The 22,221-nt window shown below is 43.7% G+C and overlaps 1 protein-coding gene across 1 annotated transcript in view; it reads left to right on the forward strand.

Annotated features, from left to right (window-relative positions):
* The window catches only part of NBAS (NBAS subunit of NRZ tethering complex), a 389,024-nt gene that overhangs the window by 361,456 nt on the left and 5,347 nt on the right, over window positions 1-22,221 (forward strand). Inside the window, exons 49-51 of the mRNA XM_056124489.1 lie at window positions 787-926; window positions 6,213-6,357; window positions 14,085-14,213. Of these exons, the coding sequence (XP_055980464.1) occupies window positions 787-926; window positions 6,213-6,357; window positions 14,085-14,213 (414 nt within the window). The remainder of the gene's footprint in view (window positions 1-786; window positions 927-6,212; window positions 6,358-14,084; window positions 14,214-22,221) is intronic.

Consider the following 22,221-nt stretch of genomic DNA (forward strand, 5'->3'; position numbering starts at 1 on the left):
CGAGTGAAGGATATTTTGTTTGATTTCTAATAAAACATGATGAATAGACTTATGAAACATTTTTTATTTCAAATTAGAGAAATTTCCCAAATAGCACAAAGATTTGGTAACAAAAATGCTAGAACAGGTACTAGAAATATATATATACCATATATATATCACTGTCCTCCCGTTGTTCATCGATTTGCTCGAGCGGGCCCAGTAACATCTCCATTGGAGACTTTGTTGTTACTGTGTTTGGCATATCGAATTCGTCACGGGTAGCTTGCCAGGCTCTGCCGTGCGGGCAAGATACTCTCGGTAGCTTGCCGGGCTCTCCGAGAGGGGTGGAGGAATCGAACTCGGGTCAGCCATGTTGGCTGCGTGCAAGGCAAATGCCCTACCACTGTGCTATCGCTCCAGCCCACTAGAAATACATTAAGGATAATTTAAACTTCTTAGAAAGTTGTGTTGATTATGGTAAACTATTTTATCTATTAAAATCATTAGTTACAACATCTTAAAATGCAAGCAAGCCAGTTTTGTTTGTTTGAATTTATAGCAGTAAAGAATACAGAATATTACAAACCATCCTGAGATTTGTTCAGTTTTTGAACATGAATGTTGACATCAGGTCAGTCATAGACCTTTTAAGGGTTTTCTTTGGAGAAGGGAACATGTTAAACAAAAGTTGCCTCAGAATGTGGTACAAATTTCGTTGAGAGTAATCAAAAGTCAATTTAATTCCTTTAACAACCAATTACGAGGACTTCGCCACCAGTTCCAATCTCATAATTCCACTTTCAGGTTGACGTGGCTGACATTGAAGATGAAGAGAACCGATACTCTCTCTTCGTGGACCTCCTGGAATCCAGTCATGAGGAAGCCGAATTTCAGCACTTGGTTTTGCTCTTACAAGCGTGGCCACCAATGAAGCAGGACTATGTGTAAGTGTTAACATAAGTTTAGCCTGACTGGGTTTCTTTTGTGGAGACCTTATTTTTAGAAAATCATTACTGTAAAAAGAGCTGATGAAAGCAATACATAAAATTAATATTAGTATTTAGAAGAAATTAAAATAACATCTTTTAAAGCTATACTTTCCATTTCTCCTCGTCCCTAAACCCAAATACTTTACTTAGAATGAGAAGACAGCCTTTAAGATTGCCATCTGACTTATGCTGTCAACAAGATAATTCGTGGGGGTTTTTTTTTTGGGGGGGGGATCACGCCCGGCGATGCACAGAGGTTACTCCTGGTTCTGCGCTCAGGAATTACTTCTGGCAGTGCTCAGGAGACCATATGGGATGCTGGGAATCGAACTCTGGTCTGCCGCGTGAAAGGCAAACGCCCTACCTACTGTGCTATGGATAATTCGTATTTTCCCCAGGAACATTTGTACTCTGTCAGGCACAGAGATGGCTTAGTGTCAGTGCTCCTACCTTACCAGGGTGAGACCTTGCTGTCTGATCTCCAGCACCTCCCTCCATGTGCCAGAGGCATTGCCGCTTGGGTTCCAGACGCCATAATATAGTGTGTTTTCTGTGGTAGATTGCATGGGAGCACGCCATGACATGGTGTGTGACTCACAGCTAACATGGCAATACAATGTGTGCGCCCCACAATCGAGTGTGCATCTCCCAACAAGCACTGTAGCTAAAATCTGCAGCGGCACCACAATTAATGAGTGTCGCCCCTCTCAAGCACCACAAGGAAGTGTGTGAGGAGAAGCCAAGTTTGTGTGACTCCTAGTCACTGCAATAGTACTTCAACAAAAAAACTGTAACAACAAAAAGCAGGGAAAGAGGCTTTGGAGTATTTTATTTTTATTTTATTTATTTATTTATTTATTTATTTGTGTATTGCTTTTGGGCTCACACCCAGTGATGCACAGAAGTTACTCCTGGCTCCACACTCAGGAATTACTCCTGGTGGTCCTTGGGTGACCATATGGGATGCTGGGAATCGAACCGGGTTGGCCACATGCAAGGAAAATGTTCTACTGGCTGTGCTATCACTCCAGCCCCTCTTTGGAGTATTTGAATGGAGTATTTTAACATAGATTGTGGTTTTAAGAATGAATGTGCAATGAGTGGATACTTCTACTTATTAGCCATATAAAATGTTGTGTTTTTTTTTCACATTATGTTGTCAATTAGCAATTCACACAACCATCCTACAAAGGCCGGCAGTGTTGTTTAATCTTCTACATGGGTACCTGGAGCTCAGAAGTTCGATACCTTCAGGCATCATGTGGCTGATTCGTGGAGGAGATAGAATCCTACTCTTGCTCCCTTCACCCCCCTGGTTTTCTCTGCCATGCTGAGCATGCAGCTGCCACTCTTAGCTCCATGGAGTTGGCACACAAGCCAAGGATTCCTTCGGGAAGACTGGCCAGATTTCCTCTGAACACATATGCCATCTGTCATGGACTGCTGTTCCTTGCTGGCAAAATTTAAAAAAAAAATTCAGCACCCCAAACCTTTGCTCCAAATGTCTGCTTCCTGCAGGGCTCATCTGGTGCTCCCCACGTTTGACAAACACTTTGCCACTCTGAACCCCTTAGAAATTAAAGGCCAGTTCCCTGGAAGTACACGACCCTGAGCGCCAGGTAGATGTGTGCTAAGACACTTCGGGGAAAGTCTTGAGCAAACCGAGGAGAGCCAGTTTGGTTGGTTTTGTCTTTTAACCAGGTGTTTCCAGAAAGGGAAAAAAAAAGTCTTAGATGACTGTTTAGGCGAGCAGAGGTGGCGTGCTCACACATAGATTTTTTCTCTTTTTTTCTTTTGGAATGGGGGGTGGAAGCTAGATCACACTTTGTGGTGCTTAGGGGCAACTCCCAGCTTTGCGCTCAGGAGTCACATGCAGAGTTGCTCAGGGACTCTGTGCCAGGGATCACACCTGGGCCTCCTACATGCAAAGCAGGCTCCCTACATAACCCAACTGGGCTAGCTCCCCAGCCTTCACCTGTGGTGCTTTTTTGTTTGGTTGGTTTTTGGTTTTATTGTTTTGTTTTGTTTTGTTTTTGGCTTTTTGAGTCACACCCAGTGATGCTCAGGGGTTACTCCTGGCTCTGCACTCAGAAATTACTCCTGGCAGGGCTCAGGGGACCTTATGGGATACGGGGGGATGAACTTAGGTCAGTCGGGCACAAGATAAACACTCGACCTTCTATCACTCTGGCTCCCCACATGTGGTTTTTAAAAGTAGGTTCTTAAATCTTCATTATGGGATACAAGTCTTACATTTTACAACTTCCCATTTTTCTTGTGACAACCCACTGAGAGGGTGTTTCCACAGGCACAGTTGCATCAGGCTGTGGGGGGCGATTTTATAAGAAATCATCTCACACTTGATTTACTGAGTCCAACTCTATGCTCGGGGCTGGGAGTCAGTTTTTAAACTACTAAAAAGTAATACAGCAGAGTAGTTCTGGAACCCGCTAATTTGCTCATCAGTAATGCATTATTTTTTTTTTTAGGAAGCCATTAGAGCTGATTATAGATTTCTTTATACCCCCAAAGTGAATCTCAGTCTGAAGTCTATTTCTGAAATCAAAATATGGTGTCTCCGGTAGATTAGTTTTTGTGGCGTTATAGTTCCTTGTACCTTTAAAACACCTTTTCAGATTACTCACAAGAAGCAAAATCAACTTCACTTTAAATATTTATTGCATTTAGAACATTTCGTGTATTTGTAGACAAATCCTCATTTTAAAAATATATTATTTCATAAAATCCCATATGAAACGAAGTCTGATGAAAAGTCTGACCTGTTGGGTGAAATCACGGGATTCAGAACAAAGCAGTCCGTCTTTCTAGCCATACCTCCTGGACTGAGGCCCCGAGGACAAGCCAACAATGTCCTTTTATGTCCTTTTCTGGCTTCTCAAAATGCTCTTTATCACCAGGGACTGTGTGATGGAATACTTGAGAAATAGCTTTAAGCCAGCACTCAGAAATTCCCCTCTTTTACATACACTTTTTCAGAAAACTACCATAGGGTATTGTCCAAGAAAAAACAACGAAAGTAAAAGGGGGAGTGGGGGAAGGAACCAAAGCGAGAAGAGATCAATGGACGGCACTCAGGAAGGCATGGGAGCCCTGCCAAAACACCCTGGAGTTTGCAGGAGCCAACAGGAGGGAGGGCTTCCGGAAAAATGTTGAACTGATGAGTTTCCTGGGAGGTTTGACCAGACAACTATTTTATAGCGGGGGTGGGGAGGGGAGCAGCTGGTTAGAGGCCAGGCAAGCAAAATAGTTGTGCTGGAAAGAAAAAAAATCATTTAAAAAATCAACAGGTTCTTAAAAAGTATGTTTTCGCTCTTCCCCGCTGAACTTGTTTGCTGTTGATGTTGCTGCCATGACCAGACACACTTGCTTGTGGGGTTTGCACACTTGGTGGTCGAGATGCTCATAGGACTGCATCCATGTTGTGGTGCTTGTACTGCTGGTTGGTGTGGGTCACGGGAGAGTGCACACCGTTGTGGTGCCAGGATTACAAGTGGTTGTTCCCCTGGGATTACATTTAGCATGAGGGGGTATTCCTAGGTGTCAAACTCTTGTCCTTATGCCTGCCAGACAGGCACATTATTACTGACTTATCTCTATGTCCAGAGTACACTTCTGGTACCAGTTTGTGCCTTCAGCATTTCCAAAATGTGTATATGTGTGTGTGTGAGAGAGAGAGAGAAAGAGAGAGAGAGAGAGAGAGACAGAGAGAGAGAGAGAGAGAGAGCACCCAGAGAAGGGAAATGAAAACAAGGATGAAAATGTTCTATTAATTTTGCTGATCAGCAAACTAAAAACCAAAAAAAAAAAATTGCTTGGCCTACTTAACTGCTAATTTAGTAGTATAACTTGACCAGTATCCACTTGGGTTTTTTAATTCTTTGTGGGAAAATTCATAGAAAATATAACAGATTTGTGCTTATGGAAGAGCCATCATTTTTATCCAGTGTTATCACATCTGGCCATTGAAAAATACATCCAGTTCCTTGTCAAAGCCAGCATTGTCCATTTGGGCTGATCTGGTGCCCAGGAAGGCAGATTGAGACTTTGAAGTGGAAAGCAGCAAATGAACCTCAGGTGTAGGCAGACCCTCCCCCCCAAACACACACACACACACACACACACACACACATACATACACACACACACACACACACACACACACACACACTCAGAACCTGCTTATATATTGAAATCAGTAGTCTTCTTTGTCCTCACCCATTGTTCACTTCAACTGAGACACAAAGTCTCTTGAAAAGCCTAGTGTTATGAGTCACCTTGCATTGTTGTTCAGTGTGTGTGTATGTGGGGTGGGGATGGCGGGGGGTAAGGATTTGAATTCTTTCCGGGGAAGAAGCATCCTTAATTGATCAGTGGCTGGAATCTGGAGCTATGCTCATGGGCCCAAAGGCTCTGAATAAATCAGGTAATTTTAAATTGCTTGAAGGCCCAGGACCAAGTCTCTTGAAATGAAAAGGGTGATGTTTTTATGATGCTCAGGTTAGTGGCAGCAGAGAACGGAAAGAAAAGGCAGACGTTGGTGTGTTGGTGTACTTCCCAAAGACAAGTCAATGAGCACAACAGGCTCTCTCCTAACTGCGCATGCGTGCCCTCCTCACTGGGCTCCCAAACTCCCCGAACCTTCGGGCACTTTTTCCTACCCTGAGTCTCCAAACCCCCTCATCACCAGATCATAACCACATTGTCAACAACAGCCAGAGCTCAGAGTTGATAGTAAGACGTGCCTGCTGTTATCGGGAATGCATCACAGTTGCAAACAGTCATTAAAGAGCGCAACCTCGCAAGGAAAACAGGAAAATGCCTTTTTCCCATGAAAACAGCCAACAAAAACCCCGAGACCCAGGAAGGCTATGTGCTTCTCTATGCCCTTGCACCTAGGATGGATGTAAAGTAACTGATCTGAGCCCTGGAGTCAGTCAGAAGCCAGAGTTGAACCCCAGCAGCTGTGGCTTCCTGGCTTCCCAGGCACTCCCGCCTGTTGTGTCTCTGCATCTCCTTGTAGAGACAACAGCCAATTGTGTTTCCTTCTAAGAGCTCATCTTTTGTGTGAGGTGGCCTGGAAGGTGGATCATCTAGATCCTGGTAGCAGTTTACCAGAAACATTTTACTCTCAAAAGTGGGATTTCTTTGCCATTGTGAAATGTCCTAACACAATTGTTGCGGCTTTCGTCACGTCCAATACCTTGCATTTTTTGCCCTTAGAACCAGCATAACCCATAATCCATGGGTCAGACTCACTACAGCAATGCTAACCAGGTGTGCAGTGGAGAAGAAGGAAAGACTGGGCGATGAAGTTTTGAAAATCTGCCGTTCCTTATATAATACCAAGCACATGCTTCCTGCAGAGGTGAGTGGATGGTTCAAGTGATCTTCCCAGGGATGTTTCTCTTTATCCAAATTCTTTATATAGCAATACTCTTAAGTTATGGGTGAAAAACCTGTCATTCATTCGTAACAGATCATATGAAGAAAGCAGTGCTTTTCGAAGAGGCTCGGAGATAGTTTGCTCTTCGTTGCAGGCTCTAAAGTGTGGTATGCCAGAGTATTGCCAATTCTTAATTCCTTCAGATGCGCTTTTATGTCTAACTGGAGCTTACGTCCCATGGGGTCATGGTAGTCCATGTTGTCTTGGAACCAGGCCAGTTGTAGTGTATGAGTTTTGCACACATCTGCTAGCCAGCCACTTTGATACTGACTGCTTGGATCATCATTCTGATGAGTACACAACCACGGTTTTTATTCTCTATGGTAAACACAATAGAAATTCAGACGCCTCCATCTTGACCTCTGTACTCTTGGATTCTATAATATGACTGTACCCGCACTCTCCACTTGGTATCTGTGTGTGTGTGTGTGTGTGTATCCAGAGATTCTAAGGTAGGTACACGTAATTATAGCCTGCTGCTGCTGCACTGACCTGACAATGTCTCCGATGTAAGCATTAGGATAATGGCACTAAATTGATTAATTGGGTTCACATTTCTACCCACGTAGTAGATAAACATAGTCAAAAATTATAAATATGGTTCTTTGCATCCTCATTGTAATCACTCAAGGAAAATATTCTCATTATGAATGCACATTTAATGAATTGTTTTCTGATTGAGGGACTGGATAAGTGTTTTCTGATTTGAATTCAAAGTATTTCATCCGTTCAAAGAAGTCTTCCAGCCACCAGAATAAGAATGTTCTTCTGTGAAATATTTATATATTAAATATGTTAGGTAATTATATCAATCTTGTAAGGTCTGTAAAATATTAAAATATTTTTGAGGTTAGAGCAACAATAGGCAGGGCACTTGCTTTGCACACAGCTCACCTGGGTTCTGTCCTTGGCACCAGATGTGGCACCCCTCAAAAAAGAAAAAAAATATATTAAAGTATTAAGCAAAATAGTCCTCTCCTTGCTCCAGTGATATTTCATTTGGACTACGTACCATGCTCTCTTATTACGAGCTATTTACCTGGCATCTGCTCTGCTCTATTGTGAGCACCTTGACTGTCCCACCGCTGCATCATCTGTTTAACCATGGCGGGATTCACCACTCGGCAGAGAGTAGCAACTTGACCCTTTAGTTTGTCATCTCCTCCCGAGTAAGTGGGATGGAAGCAACATGGGATTCAGCTTTGCCTTGGTAACAGCTAAGATTGAGACAAGGCTGCTCTCTTGAAGCTAGGTTAGAGTAAGACTGTCTAGGCTGTGTGTCCTTGCTGTGTGATAAGCTGGTGGTGTCAGGGCTGTTCCAGTCTTTGATTAGCACCCCTGGATTCTTGCTCCCATTGATTGTCTCCTTTAGCCTTCACCACCACCTGTAAGCAGGTGTCTCGATCCCCATTTGATAAAGCATGAATTTGAGGCTCGACACATCAGGGTGTCGCTCTGGATCACCCAGACCATATTTGATGGGTTTATTTCAAATTACGTTTCTTCGTTTGAATGCTGTCTGTCTTTTGTTTCAGTGTGGTTTTGAATGCTTGAGAAGCAGATACTTCCAAATGAGCCATTCCTACTGTACTTGGGACATATGCATATGGGAAAGCCTGTTCTGTGCAGTTTATAAGTTTAATTGTCAGGTTTCCCCGGTCTCTCCACATTTTCTTCAAGAATGGCCTCTAGGGTGCAGCATCTCAGTGTTTCGTTTATGAGAATCATAAGATCTCTGTCATTGCTTAGATTTTTTTTTATTTATATTATCATTGATTTGTCTCACTATATTTAGTTCTAAGGCAAGGAAGTTAACTGAAAATATGGCCGGCCACTGCATCTTTGAGCCTGACATACTATTTTATTCACATGTATGTTTATTAAAAATAAAATTCTATGGGATTCAACCCCCTGATATGCTCCTACAACAAAATTGAAGTACTTTGACAAATATAATAATGTTTATTTTATCTTGATCTCAGCGTCATCTAGTCAGCAATTGCTAGCTATTTTAAGAAAATGAGAATAGATAACCTAATATCTTGAAGTAATTCCTTAAATTACTCCTCAGACCGAATCATGGAGAGGGCTTCATTTGCCTCTCCTTATTGGACCAGAGACTTTCAGAACAGAGAACACACATGGCGTGTCTCTGATGACCTCCAGTGCCTGTATTGCAAATCACAATGCACAAAAATGAGAGAGAGGAGGCAGGAGGAAAACTGGGGACATTGGTGGTGGGAAATGTACACTGGGGAAGGACAGGTGTTGGAACATTGTATAACTGAAACCCAATCATGAACAACTTTGTAATTGTATCTCATGGTGATTCAATTAAAAAAGAAGAAGACGAAATTACATATTGTCTCTTGTGGAACAGGATATATATCACCATGACAATCCCGCCAAACTCTCTGGAGCTTTACTTCTGTTCTCAAGATGGTTTATATTTGGTACACTCAAAGGAGACTTGACTTTTGTTATTTTGCAAAGTCTCCAGGCCTACAAGGAGATTGAGCTGAGCTTCCATTCTGTTTACTCCGTCACACATAATTCACTGCCTGGCAGAAATCTCTGAGTTTTCAGGGTAAAGAGATTGGAACTAGGTTGGGTCCTTATCACCTCTTTGTTCTAATTTGGTGAGATGAAAGACAACTATTGTCCTATGGTTCTTTGCTCCAGTGCCTTCTCTTCATTTTGCATATGCTGTTTCAGTTTCTGTTCTGTTACTGGGAATATCTGTAAGGTAATGTCATAGGCTGCCATTATTAGAGAAACTGTGCAAACTGTATGTACTATTTGTATTGATCACTAACTGTGCTCAAATGCAATTTAAAATTGTTACAAAGCAATGAACGCTGTTCTTAGAGTGTGAAAACGTCCTGTTAAGTTTGTTTTACCACATTAGAAATTTCACAATCTAATTTCAGAGTTCCATAATATTTAATATCACTGGGGGATTAAATTTCCTGTGGTTTATATTTTTTAAATCCTGAACCTGTGTTGGCCTTTCTCCATGCCTTCTGAGTATGTTTGCTTAATTGTTGATGACAGGATTCTTAAAGGGCCTCATACTTTCCTTCATTTCATCCACGTCTCTTGTTCCTCCACTAAATTCCCATATTTAGAGATTCTGTTTTCTTCATGGCTCTTTGTTGTTTTTTCTTTCTCTTTTTTGGGGTCATACCCAGCCAATGCTCAGGAGCTACTCCTGACTTTGCACTCAGGAATTACTCCTTGCAGTGCTTGGGGGACCATATGGGATGCCGGAAATCAAACCCAGGTCAGCCATGTGCCAAGCAAATGCCCTACCCACTGTGCTGTCACCCTGGCCCCTCTTCCTTTGAAGTACTGTTTTAAATTGCCTGCTGTTGTCCATGATACTTGTTTACGTATGGCCAAAATGGATATACTGCTGGAAAACATTATCAGAGGATGCACTCACTTTCTCACAGGTCTTATGATGCCATACATCTTGAAAGGGGTATGTCCTCCCTGTGCTCAGTTTGTAGCCATGGCAATATAGAAATCATCCCTAAGAGTGTGGAAAATGATCAATAAGAAATTGTCATAAAAGAGGCTCCTGCCTTTTTTTTTCTTTTTGGGTCACTCCCAGCAGTGCTCAGGGGTTACTCCTGGCTCTGTACCCAGGAATTACTCCTGGCAGTGCTTAGGAGACCATATGGGATGTTGGGGATTGAACCCGGGTTGGCCGTATGCAAGGCAAACGCCTACCTGCTGTGCTATCGCTCCAGCCCCAGCTCCTGCCTTTTACAGCTTGAAATGCCAAGTTCTGGGGCTAAAATGATAGTGCAACAGGTAGGGCACTTGCCTTGCACATTTCCCACCCTAGTTCCATCCCCAGCACCTCCTAATGGTTCCCTGGTTCATGCCAGGAGTGATCCCAGAGCACAGAGCCAGGAGTAAGCCCTGAACATCACTGGGTGTGGCCCTAACACTAAACAAAAATAAATAAGTAAATAAAACTACTAAATATTTATCATTGCCCTTGACGGTTCATGATTCTCTGAGACACCAAGTGATGCAATTATGTATGCTCTGCACACCAGCTACTGAGTAAACCTCACCAGCCCCCAGCTTCTAAATCTCAGAGTGATTATTCTTCCACAGCTAAGACACTTTTGATGTGAAAGGTACTTGATGTTTGGAATCAGAGGTCATCCACCCCTGTCTGCCTTGAACCCCATGAGGCTCTTCTGCAGGCCTTGCTATGTCTTTATTTTTTTTTTTTTTTAATTTTTATTAGTGAGACACCATGAGGTACAGTTGTAGAGTTACAAATTTTTGTGCTTGGGTTTCAATTATACAGTGATCAAATACCCATCCCTCCATCAGTGCCCATTTCCCACCACCATGGATCCCAGTATCTCTCCCACCCCCCAACCCCCCCACCCCACCCTGCCTCTGTGGCAGAGCATTCCCTTTTGTTCTCTCTCTCCTTTTGGGTGTTGTGGTTTGCAAAAGAGGCATTGAGTGGCAATCATATTTGGTCTATAGTCTACTTTCAGCATGCTTCTGCTAAGTCTTTCAGTGCTACTTCCAGAGGTCACGAGTAGGGTCAGAATAAAAAAAAAGGACCCTGGGTGTACCCGACAACCATTAGCAATAGAGCCTACTCTCCATAAATCATGATATGACACAGCCCACAGGGTTCTGGGTACCCTGCATCTAGGCCTACCTGCTCCTCTTCATGCAGGGCCCCTTTCTGCTGTCCTGTGTCCAAAGCATCTGATAGGTTTAACCTCAGGTATCGTACGGGGGTGTGTGACGGTTCTCTGCACTACACTAACCTTTCTTTCAGCTTCCAAATCCCTCTATCAGTCTCATAACAAATTGTCCTCTTCCATCACCAGGGAAAACATCCAACAATCATAGCATCAGACTGAAGTACATAATAAGTGTTTATCCAGTAGCTGCTAGCAAACAAATGAGGCCTCCTCAGTAGCTCCTCTAGGTGAGCCCTCCATTTTCAGAAGTCCTGATCTGGCTCTGAGCCACCTAGGTCTCCTGCGTATTTAAAGGGAGTGTTCAGGTTGTTTCATAACATTTTTCATGTGCTCCTGGGGAAATAGCTCAAAGGGTATGTGGCCATGGGGATAGAGCTCAAAGGATAGCTTCACATGCAGGAAGTCCAGGTTTCATGCCCCTGGTTCCCCAAGTACTATCAGGAGTATCCCCCTAAGCACTGAGCTAGGAGTAGACACTATACGCCACTAACATGTGTGGCCCAAAAGGCACAGACAGAAGTCTTCATCAAAGTGTGTAATATGGAATACTTGTTTTTCAGTTATTGATAGCTGGTTGAATAAGCAAAAGTGACACTCAAGACGGGGGGCTATAGAAACAAGAACTATTGTTAGGTACAGAGTGTCTCAAGCCAGTTTGGCATGCAAAGAAGAAAGAGCATCATTGCCCTCAAAGCGAGGCCTATAGGCAAATAAAGAAGTCCAGTGATGCATGATGACAGGTGAGAGAGGAAGCCTGTGCCGCATGGGAACATAGGGTACCAACCCCATGAAATCTGAGGCAGCTTTGCAGGACATGGGCTTTTCCTGCTATTTTAGGAAGAAATTGAATAGTGTGTGTGTGTGTGTGTGTGTGAGAGAGAGAGAGAGAGAGAGAGAGAGAGAGAGAGAGAGAGAGAGAGAGTGTATGTATATATACGTATACACACACACGCACACACACACACACACACACACACACACACTTATATGGTTCTGAGAAGACTGGGCACTGCAGCTGCGTTCACCAGCCTGGTGAATGCATGGTTAGGCACTGCCCATGAGTGGTTATTCAACTTAAATGAAAGGGGGCTAAATTTAAAATGCAGTAACCACCTGTGACAACTTCTAAGTATTAGTCAAGGATCTTGGGCATTTAAGTGATGTGAAGGTGAGAAATCTATGTGTATCCAAATCACAAGAGTTAATACTAGTGTAAGCATGTAATCCAAACTATAATCAGCACATTAAAAAGGAAAAGTTTGCCAAGGCGGTGGGGTGGAAAGCAGGAGAAAACCGTGGGTCGTTGGTGGAGGGATGCTAGTGTTGGAGTTGGGTTGGAGTTGGAACATTGGATGCCTAAATACATTGTCAGCAGCTTTGTAAATCATAGTAATTTTTTTTTTTTTAAGTAAGGCATTAGTTACATCTCAGATGCTTACCAGCACCTGTGGCTAGAGGCTGTCTTGTTAGACACCACATTTCAGAACTCTGCACCATGGCGGACAGGCTCCTGGGGCTCACTCCCAGGATGTGTGGGGAGGGGAGTTGGCTCTGTCACAGCATCGGGCACAGGCACAAGTAGTCTGTGGCAGCTGGACCCAGTGCCCAGCGGGGTCCGTTTCAGCCTTTCCTAAATGCTGTCTGCAGGGTCCAGCACCCCAGGTGAAAAACCGCAGGTTTCCCTGGCCCAGATGCCGGGTTTGTTTCCATGCAGCAGACCCCTCTGCTGCCTTGGAACCCCGCCTGTTGGGAGCACGTAGTCGACAGAGCTGTGTGGAGCCTGCTCTCCGGATTGTTTTCTCAGGTAGCACAGCCTTCAGTGTGAGCTGAGAACGCTGTGCTGGTTTCCAGCAGAGACAACACTTACAAAACCCATTAACAAGTGGAATTCCAAAGAGACCTGTATCCAAAGCTTTCCACAGGAGTGTCTTTGTGTCATCTGTATTTTATCTACAGCTTGTAGCAATTTAAAGGAATGTAAAAACGGCATACATTTGGGTTTTTTTTTTCTCTCTGATACATGACTCCTCAGCCCCTCAGAGGATACCAAACCCCAATTCTTTGGAAAACAACCCTCGCTTGTATAATGAGGTGGCATTCACTGTAGGCGCCTTTGTCCAAGTTTTTTTTTTTTTTAATGTGACAATAAAGCCAAGAGCCTGGGTTGCACCAACTTGACAGGGAGGACTCTCTTGTCAGCTGACTTTTTATTCTCTTATACTTTTGTTGTGAAGGAGTGTCATGTGTTAGCTCATATTAAAAAAAAAAAAGTTCTCTGATGACAGCTTCAGATAGTATAATAAAGAGTTCAGTGAAATTCAACCCTATCTCAGGAGATGGAAATGCGTTTTTGTTTTCCTGAACTATTTTTCATGAAGATGGACTATCTTAAGCATGTCAAGCTTTCTTCACTTTGATATCAGAAATAATCATTTAAGCCAGTGGTTTCCTTTGAAGTGATGATACCTGGATCTTAAAGAGAATATCCGTAAGGCAGGATAGGGTTCATTGTTTATGGGGCACCCACCATATGCTGAGCATTGTAAACCACTATTCATTAACACTTATATCCATGCATACACAAAAACTCTGCAAAGTAAATTACATTTACTGCCACTTCGCTTCTGGCAAAATTAGGGCTCAGGGCACTTAGGACACCATGTGACAGTCCTTTATCCGGCCTGGGAAATGATGCTGCCGGCCAAAGCACTACAGTGGGTGTGGATGAACATCTGAGCTGGGGAACCGGAAGCAGGGAAATCCCGGGGCTCCTGCTGGGTGTTGTATGCAGGCAGGTGTACACACCTGTGGGGAGGGGATGGGGAGCCACCTGGGGAGGGGCCGAGGGCCCGGGGCGCGCTTCTTGCGACCCCCCTCACCTCTCTGCGCTTGTGCTTTCAGTGTGTGAAGGAGCTGAGCAAGCTGCTGCAGAGCCAGTCCCTCCTGCTCCCGTCCCTGAAGCTTCTCCTCGAGAGCCAGGACGAGAGTCTGCACACGGACGCCCTGGAGCAGATCACCGCAGTGACCAAGGTATTCCCAGCACCAGGTTCTCTTTCTCCGGGGGCCCCCGGAAGGAATTGCGCTGTCGGGCTCATCACCCAAACCCCTGCTCTGCAGGAGACTCTCTGCAGTGCCTCCCCTTCTGGCGCCTTCCCTCTCGTCTAAGATGTAGATATTTGCTCTTCACTCTTCTCCTGAGCGACACTGCATTCAGATGCCGAGGCTCCAAATCCAAATCATGAGTGAGCTTCCCTAGAAATATGGTGTGTTCCTCTTTTTAAGAAGCCGTCCAAGCAGTTTAGAGCTAGCACTCATCCATGCGACTTGAAATTTGGGGTGAAGTCGCCCCTAGCATCCGGCAGCTCGTCCTGCTGGGAAGTACGTGTCTGGTTATCTGGTAATTAAAGGCGAGAAAGTGGCTTCTAGTGGAGCTTATGGCACCAGTGGAAATGTACGACTCTCGTTTCCTGGGGCAACCTCAGCAGCACAGAAGCAGAGCTTGGCTGGAGGAAGGAAACGCAGAAGTCAGGGCCTGGGATTTCTCCCCCACGGCTCCTTGCCTTGCGATGGTTAAGGAGGAATCTTGTCTTTCCCTTTCAAGATTCTGCTCTGTAGGATTAGATCGCTGGGGGTTGTGTGCTAATGATGTCGCGCTGTCTGATTCTTACCGAAACCCTTCTCTCGGGGGTCATTCTTTGCCTTGAAGTATTTATGTCCATGTCTGTGTGAGTTTGTGCTCGCATGCTAGACACAATAATTTCGTGTTCTCTCGATAAATCTGTGTCTGGGGTGTGTACGTAGAAAGATATGTAACTGTGTTGTCTATTTGGGACCAGAGAAGGAAGGGGAGTCTCAGAGGCACGTGCCCACCACACAGGACTAAGAAGAGATGAATGAAAGCCTGGCATGAGTAGCAGGTTTTGTAAATGACAAAAAGGAGATGGGAAGTCATAAAAATGGTTATAGAAAATAGAACATAGTTATGCTCAGGAACAGCCATCAAAAGCTGTTTCTGAAAAAGAACAACCTAAAGCCCTTACGCTTATTTTGGATGTGTTACTGAAATCATGTAACATTTCTGCAAAACACGATGCCCCCTCATTGTCACTGGTTGTTGATCCAAACAGGGCCCACTTGGAGAGCTCGCCTGAGGTGGGGCCTGGCAGGCGCCAGTCTGCTGCTCACCCACCTGCCTTTACGTGCTAAAATGAAAGTTGTATAACCTTGGGAATTCACACAAAAGTAGAAATTTTAGGTTTTTTCTTAGCTTATCTTTTTGGATAAAGCTAAGAAATGACAGGAAAAGGAAAAACAGAAAAAACTCCTGTTCATATTCTGAGGCCATTTGTCTCACCAGCATCATGCACTGAGCAAACCTCCCTAAGATGTGCCGGGGGTCTCGTGGAGGAAATGCAGTGATATATTATGCATTGCCTATCCACCCTGATCCGGCGTACAGCTCTCCGGATGCACTGCCAAATTCCTTAGGCAAGTACATCAGTTTTCATTTTAAAGATTCTTTATCACAAAGGCATTTGTCAGAGCTGCAGCTCGAACTGGAACTTGCTGTGCTGTGTGGTAACTCGCTCTCTCCTCTCTCTCTCTCTCTCTCTCTCTCTCTCACACACACACACACACACACACACACACACACACAGAAATCAGAAACCAGTTGGGAACAATACAACACCCATGTCATTTTTACAGGTACTAATTTACCTTCATAACACTTTCATCTGCACTCTTGATGTGCAACTTTGTGAAAATTGTGATTTTTTTTTTCAAAAAGCTTGAGATTGTGGCTGAATTCCTGGGGGGTCCTTTGTGCCCTTCAGAGGCAAAACTGAAAGGCAAAACTGTAAATTGCTGCCATGAGGTGCCGGTTCCCCACTGAGACCCTTGCTCTTTAATGCCTTAACTATATCTTCTTACATTAACTTGAGTGTCCACACAAAGCTAGCCCGTTTTTGACCTTTGCAGGACATGGGACATGGGGAACAGCTTCATAATGTTTGCATCCTCCCATTGTAATTTTCAGTGTTAAGATCATTTAAAATACACAGTGTTGTAGGAAGCAACAGAGTGAGCCTGATCTCTTGCTCCCTTCCACTGCTTCCACCCGCGGTGCCATCTTGAATTAAAATGGAATAAGGTCCAGTCTCTTGCTCAGGTTTGTCAGTTCTGCACACTCTGCGTGTGTCTGGATGTAACGTGCCACGTGACATTGCCCCACCCGGAGCCCTGAAAGAGAGCAGCACCATCACACATCTCCCTTCTAGGATGGCCTTCCAGCCTCAACCACTTCTCATTCCCCCAACCCCAGCAGCCAGGGCCAGCCACTCATCTGTCCCGCTAAGTGTGCCATTTCTAGAGTGCTGTAGCCGTGGTACCATGACAGGTCAAGCCACACTTTCCTAAAGAACAAGTTTCAGTGCAGGTTCCCCGCCAAGCTATTTTGTTTTTTCTCCATCATGGCTTGGTAATACCATAAAAATGTTGACTTGCCTACTTTTTTGGGTAAGGTGTTTGCCTTGCACGCGTCTGGCTCAGTTGGCCCAGGTTCAATTCCTCCGCCCCTCTAGGAGAGGCTGGCAAGCTACCGAGAGTATCTCGCCCGCACGGCAAAGCCTGGCAAGCTACTCGTGACGTATTCGATATGCCAAACACAGTAACAACATGTCTCACAATGGAGGTGTTACTGGGCCCACTCGAGCAAATCGATGAACAATGGGAGGACAGTGCTACAGTGCTACTCTGCCTTTAGTGGAAGGCCTGAGTTCATCAACTTCTGTTTCCAACTCTTGGATTGTTAGTGGTAGTTCTTTTGGGTATTAAAAGGAAAACCCGCCCGCTGAGAGAGCCCTTGGAAAGGCAATCTCTCCTGCACGGTCTAGCCTCCAGGAGGAGGAGTCCCCCACGTGCATTAGTTTGCAGTTCCTTAGAAGCCACTGACAACTTTATGGATGTTTCCAGTGAAAAGGCTGATGCTGAAGTGCGGATGCTGGAGACTCTGTCGCCCTCCTCTCCAGTGGCAGAGCTCGTGTCTTTCACTGAGCTTTCCTGACTCTGCAGACCTCTGGTGTTTGGAACGTAACTTTTGCAAAATGCCAACGGTTTCCTTCCTGCACCTGAAATAGCAGCTCCTCCTTCGAGATTATAGTGTGGTGAATAACTAAAATTCTTGTATGCTATAGACTGCCAGATTACCCTCTCCACCCAGCCCCGGGAGATTAGCATTCACCTTCAAAGCATCCCTCACTCCATGGAGATTCCTGCTGGAGGGTTCGCTTCTCATCACCGGACTATTTTCTAACCAGATGGGAGTCTCTTGACTTCTTTCATCAAAGCAAGCAGGTGTATATTTAGAATAGTTTAGGAAACTGAAAATGTTCCTGCTTCTTGATTCTCCCTTTGTGCCAACTTCTGCTCCTCACGGCTTCCTCTTGTTCTTGCTCAGTGCTTCTACCTATGTCCTGGGAACTCTCCCAGACTGTAGCATCTATTAAGCAGAACAATTCATGGGGTGATGAGGCAAGTGTTTAGCACCTTAGCATCTAATTAAAGGGCTCTTCCCCACACTAATAATACCGTATTTTAAGTACAAATCCTTTGCCTGGCATTGTAATAGCCTCACTTAGCTTCTTAATAATCTTGTGAGAAGAGATTGTAGTTTCACAGATGAAAACACTTGAGAGTTGGGTCATTCAACCAGTCAGCAGGCAGATCTAAAGTTTAAATCCTGGATCAAGTGTGTAAGGTCTGCACTCAACCCTCCTGCTTCCTGGAAGTTAACTATTTGGGTTATTTTACTCTAGGAAGGAATTCTCTCCGCAGGAAAGTGGAATTGCTGAAAGTGTCTTGACCCATAAAACATCAGCATTACAAAGACCAGAGCAGAGCTGGTCTGATGTTCCACCAGGGATCAACCCACAGGGCCTAAGCCCAGCCCTGCAGGGGTGGAGCTGACCACTCAGAGGTGGGCCAGACCTGTGTGTTTGGATGGTCCTGTGGGAAGAGAACTTCTTCGGTGAAGTCTCCCTCTTCATTCTGAACTGGGAGAATCTTGTCTTGCCCTGAGGAGTGCTCCGGATGAGCAAAATTCTTCTTCCCCATGACAGTCCTTTACCCGTTTAATAAATCTGATTCTCCCCCTCTTTAATCTTGCAGGAGGGCACTGGCACCTACTGATCATGCTTAACTGGCGGGTGTCCAGGTGGGAAGGAGGAGCTTCAAGCACCTCAGAAAAGCACGTTCAGACTGACATTTTCACAAAACAAATGAATCATCCTGCCTTTGCAGCCCTGAGTGCAGGGGTTGCCTTCTCTGCGCCTGTTGGGTCCTTCTACATTCCTCCTTGCCCTCGCAGGCCACCATGACTGGGAGATTGGACTGCCAGGTTTGGTGCCCACAAAGGCATTCTTTGGCTTTAGTACTAGAATCTTCTAAAGGTATCCAAACTAAATTAGTCCACAGTGATCCAAACATACAGAAACATATCGAGTAGGCGTTCTATCTTTTAGATGTTTGAAATAGATGTATTTTTCTAAATAACTGCTTTCTGTTGACTTATTTTTTACCAAACTCTCATTCTCAGAAATCCAAGCTTAGCTACTTATTTCTAAATACCATTTTAACCCGAACATGTCTCAATCTGTCCCTTTCACCCACATTCATCATCAGCCTATGGTCAGGAAGTTCTGCAGCCATGGCTCTAGTGGCAGGCAACTCACTCCCTAGAGGTCAGTGCCTTCGATTTGTAGGGATCACCGATGATTGACTCATTTATTGTCAGTGGACACATTAAGCACTGGTTTTGCAGAGCCTGACTCTACCAGCGTGAGAAATGAGGAGGATGTTTGTAAAGATGAAATAAAGTGCTTAAATAAAATATTTTTTAAAATAAAATATGTAAAGACTTCAACCCAGTTTAGAGAAGGCAGTTCTGTTGGAACTGGAGTGTGCTCTTTGCATGCAAGAGGCTTGGTATCAGACTTTGGCGCTGCATGAACTCACAGGCACGATTGGGTGTGGCCTCCAAAAATGTATAAAGTAACTGTCTCACTGACAGATAATCATATGAAAGGATAAAACAAGGAATTAAACAAGATAGGAAGTACAAAGTATAGAGCTTCTTTCACTTACGGTCCCCAAGGTACTTGCACTCATGGTCGGTCCCCAAGTGGTCAGCGAGGTCAGCTCACCAGATTTTCAGAGAATTCTCTCCCATCCTCAGAGTGCTTGGGACAGGACTTGTTCTAATTTTTGTTTCAGACAAGGTTTGCTGTTGAATCCCAAGACGATAGTGGAAATGATGTAAGGCCAAGAACTGGAATCTGAATGTCATTCATATAATTTCATTCATATAAATGCAGAATACAAAAAGTAAAAATACTTCTAGGCATTTTTCTAATTCCAAGTATATGCTTCTCTTGCCCTTTCATTTTTCTGCTTTTGTGGTTGATATTGTTAATTTTCCTTAGTAATGGTATTTGAAAAAGTGAGACAAATATCGTTCCCTGAAGTGAGCAGTGAAATAATATCGAATAATCTTTGAAGTCATTAAAATGAAGTCCTTGCATACATTAGACCACAAGAATTTCAGCTTACCTCATTACTGTAATTACTCTTAACTTTGTATAGATCCATAAAATCAAAGATTTCAGTTCAGAGAAGGTTCATTACCTATTGTTGAAACAGGAATTAAGCAGATAACATTTTAATGGTCTGGAAGACAGTAATATTTTGTGCTTTAATAGATTTCTTTCTCAAGATCGGCAAAGTTTCATTTATTCTCAAAACTGAATTGTTGAGAGAAATGGCAAGCGTTTCACTTATTTTGTGGTGCATATTAGGCCTTCCTTTTTTAGAAAATCCTTGACTATCATAGCCTCAGTCATTTACTGAACTTAAATTCCATACCACACGTGTGATAGGTACATAAAAAAGATTGCCTCTCGCTAGGAGATGTCCTGTATTTTAGATGTGGGCACTGGAGCCCCAAGAGATGGTCTTCACATGGTCACACAGTTGTTTGGTGAAAATTAAAAGGACTGTAAATTGATCACTAATCACACACCTTTCTTCTTTTCTTAATAATATCTTAGCAAACATCATTCAAGTTCAAAGTTATGATCAGAGGAATTTAATTATCTACTTGCCATGGACTTTCATGTTTACTTCAGTGATCCATGCACACTCTAAAAATGACATCACCATATATTCTTTATGTCAGGCTCTTAGAAGACACTCGTCGGGTATTTGTGATTTTTCATAGGCCTATGCTGAAATAAATTCCGGCTCAATGAAGAGTCAGATGTTGTCAGAAAATAAAAGCCAGAAACAATTATTTTAGAGTATTCTCTGAGGCATAGTAACTTTTCCGCTTTGACATGACACAAAAAAGAGATCAGAAAGAAACAGATACTTTCCAAAGTGGCCAACTTTGATCAAGCAGCAAATAACTAACACTGAACTGAAGATGGCAGATTAGAATGTTCAGTATAATTCACAAATAAAAAGTTGAAGTTATACAAAGTTATACAAAGAACTCCATCACCTATGACTGAACCATGTTATAACTCCAGTAAAAGAGCAAAGAATTTAGACCTTCCATAAGAAAAAATGAAGATGAAAGAGATAAATGACAGGGAATTCAACTTTGCAGAGATATACACATCCAGTCCCTGAGATACAAGTCATGTATCCCCTAGGTGAGAAAAATGGTATTTTCTCAGAAATTAGGTATGTGGAATTGAGTTGATAGGTAGCCTGATGGCTCCCACTATTCCCCATGTACCTGTTCCCCGTATACCTTCCACTGCTCCCCGCGTATCGGAAGGTAGACTAGCCTCTCTCCACTCTGTCTGTGCCACTGTAGAAAAGTTTTCTGAGCATGGGCTCATGTCTGTCTGCCAAGGCCTCTATGAAAGCACACATGGTATCTTTCAGTTCCAGCCAACTTGCAGCAGATTGCATGATTCCATCACTCATTGCAGCTGCTTAATATCTATTGTGTATAAATAACACATCTTCATAATCCATTCAGCTGTCATTAGACATCTAGGTTGGTTCCATATCTAAGCTATTGTACTAAGTGCAGCAACAAATAATGATGTGCATAGGTCCTTTTGAGAGAGTGTTTTTTATGTCCTGGGGGTAGATGTCCAAAAAGTGGAATTGTTGAGTCATATGACAGTTCAGTTCACTGATAACTCCAAACTGGCTGGAACTGGAAGATGTCATGTTGAATGAAGTGAACCAGAGGAAGAAAGACAAACGCAGGATAATCTCAGTTATCTGTGTTAAATAGAATACTGGATGAGGAAATATCTTACAGTAAAGGGGGGATCTTGAGATAACCCTGGACCCCAGTGCTTAAAGAGAAGGACAGAGAAAGAAAGAAATCAAGGGGGGAAGAAGAAAATGGGAAGTAATGGGTGATCAGGCATCAGGGCTTCTGTTATACTGGAGTTATGGATGAGCGATGTAGCCATATATCCAAAACACAGACTCAACAACACTGAAAATATGAGATCTAAGCTACAATCACTGATGCTTTGTAATTTGCCTGTTAACTTGGCAGGCAGGGTTGGGGTGGGGAGACATATGGGAACATTGGTGAAGGGAAATTGACACCGGTGGTGGGATTGGTGTTGAAATACCATATGCCTAAGACTCAACTATCAGTAACTCTGTAAATCACAGTTCTTTAATTAAATTTAAAAAATATAATAAAGCACACCGAAGATAGTGCTGGAACAACAGCCCACGGGACTCTTTACACCTTTATATCTTTGGCCTCTCTCTAAAGACTCCTTCTGCAGGTCTACTCACAGGTGAAAAATGGGGGTGAGAGGGCTGGAGCAATAGCACAGCGGGTAGGGCGTTTGCCTTGCATGCAGCCGACCTAGGTTCAATTCCCAGCATCCCATATGGTCCCCTGAGCACCGCCAGGAGTAATTCCTGAGTGCATGAACCAGGAGTAACTCCTGTGCATCGCCGGGTGTGACCCAAAAAGCAGAAAAAAAAATGGGGGTGA

This window comes from Sorex fumeus, unplaced genomic scaffold, assembly GCF_029834395.1.
Source record: "Sorex fumeus unplaced genomic scaffold, SorFum_2.1 ptg000006l, whole genome shotgun sequence".
In the NCBI taxonomy this organism is placed as follows: Eukaryota; Metazoa; Chordata; class Mammalia; order Eulipotyphla; family Soricidae; genus Sorex; species Sorex fumeus.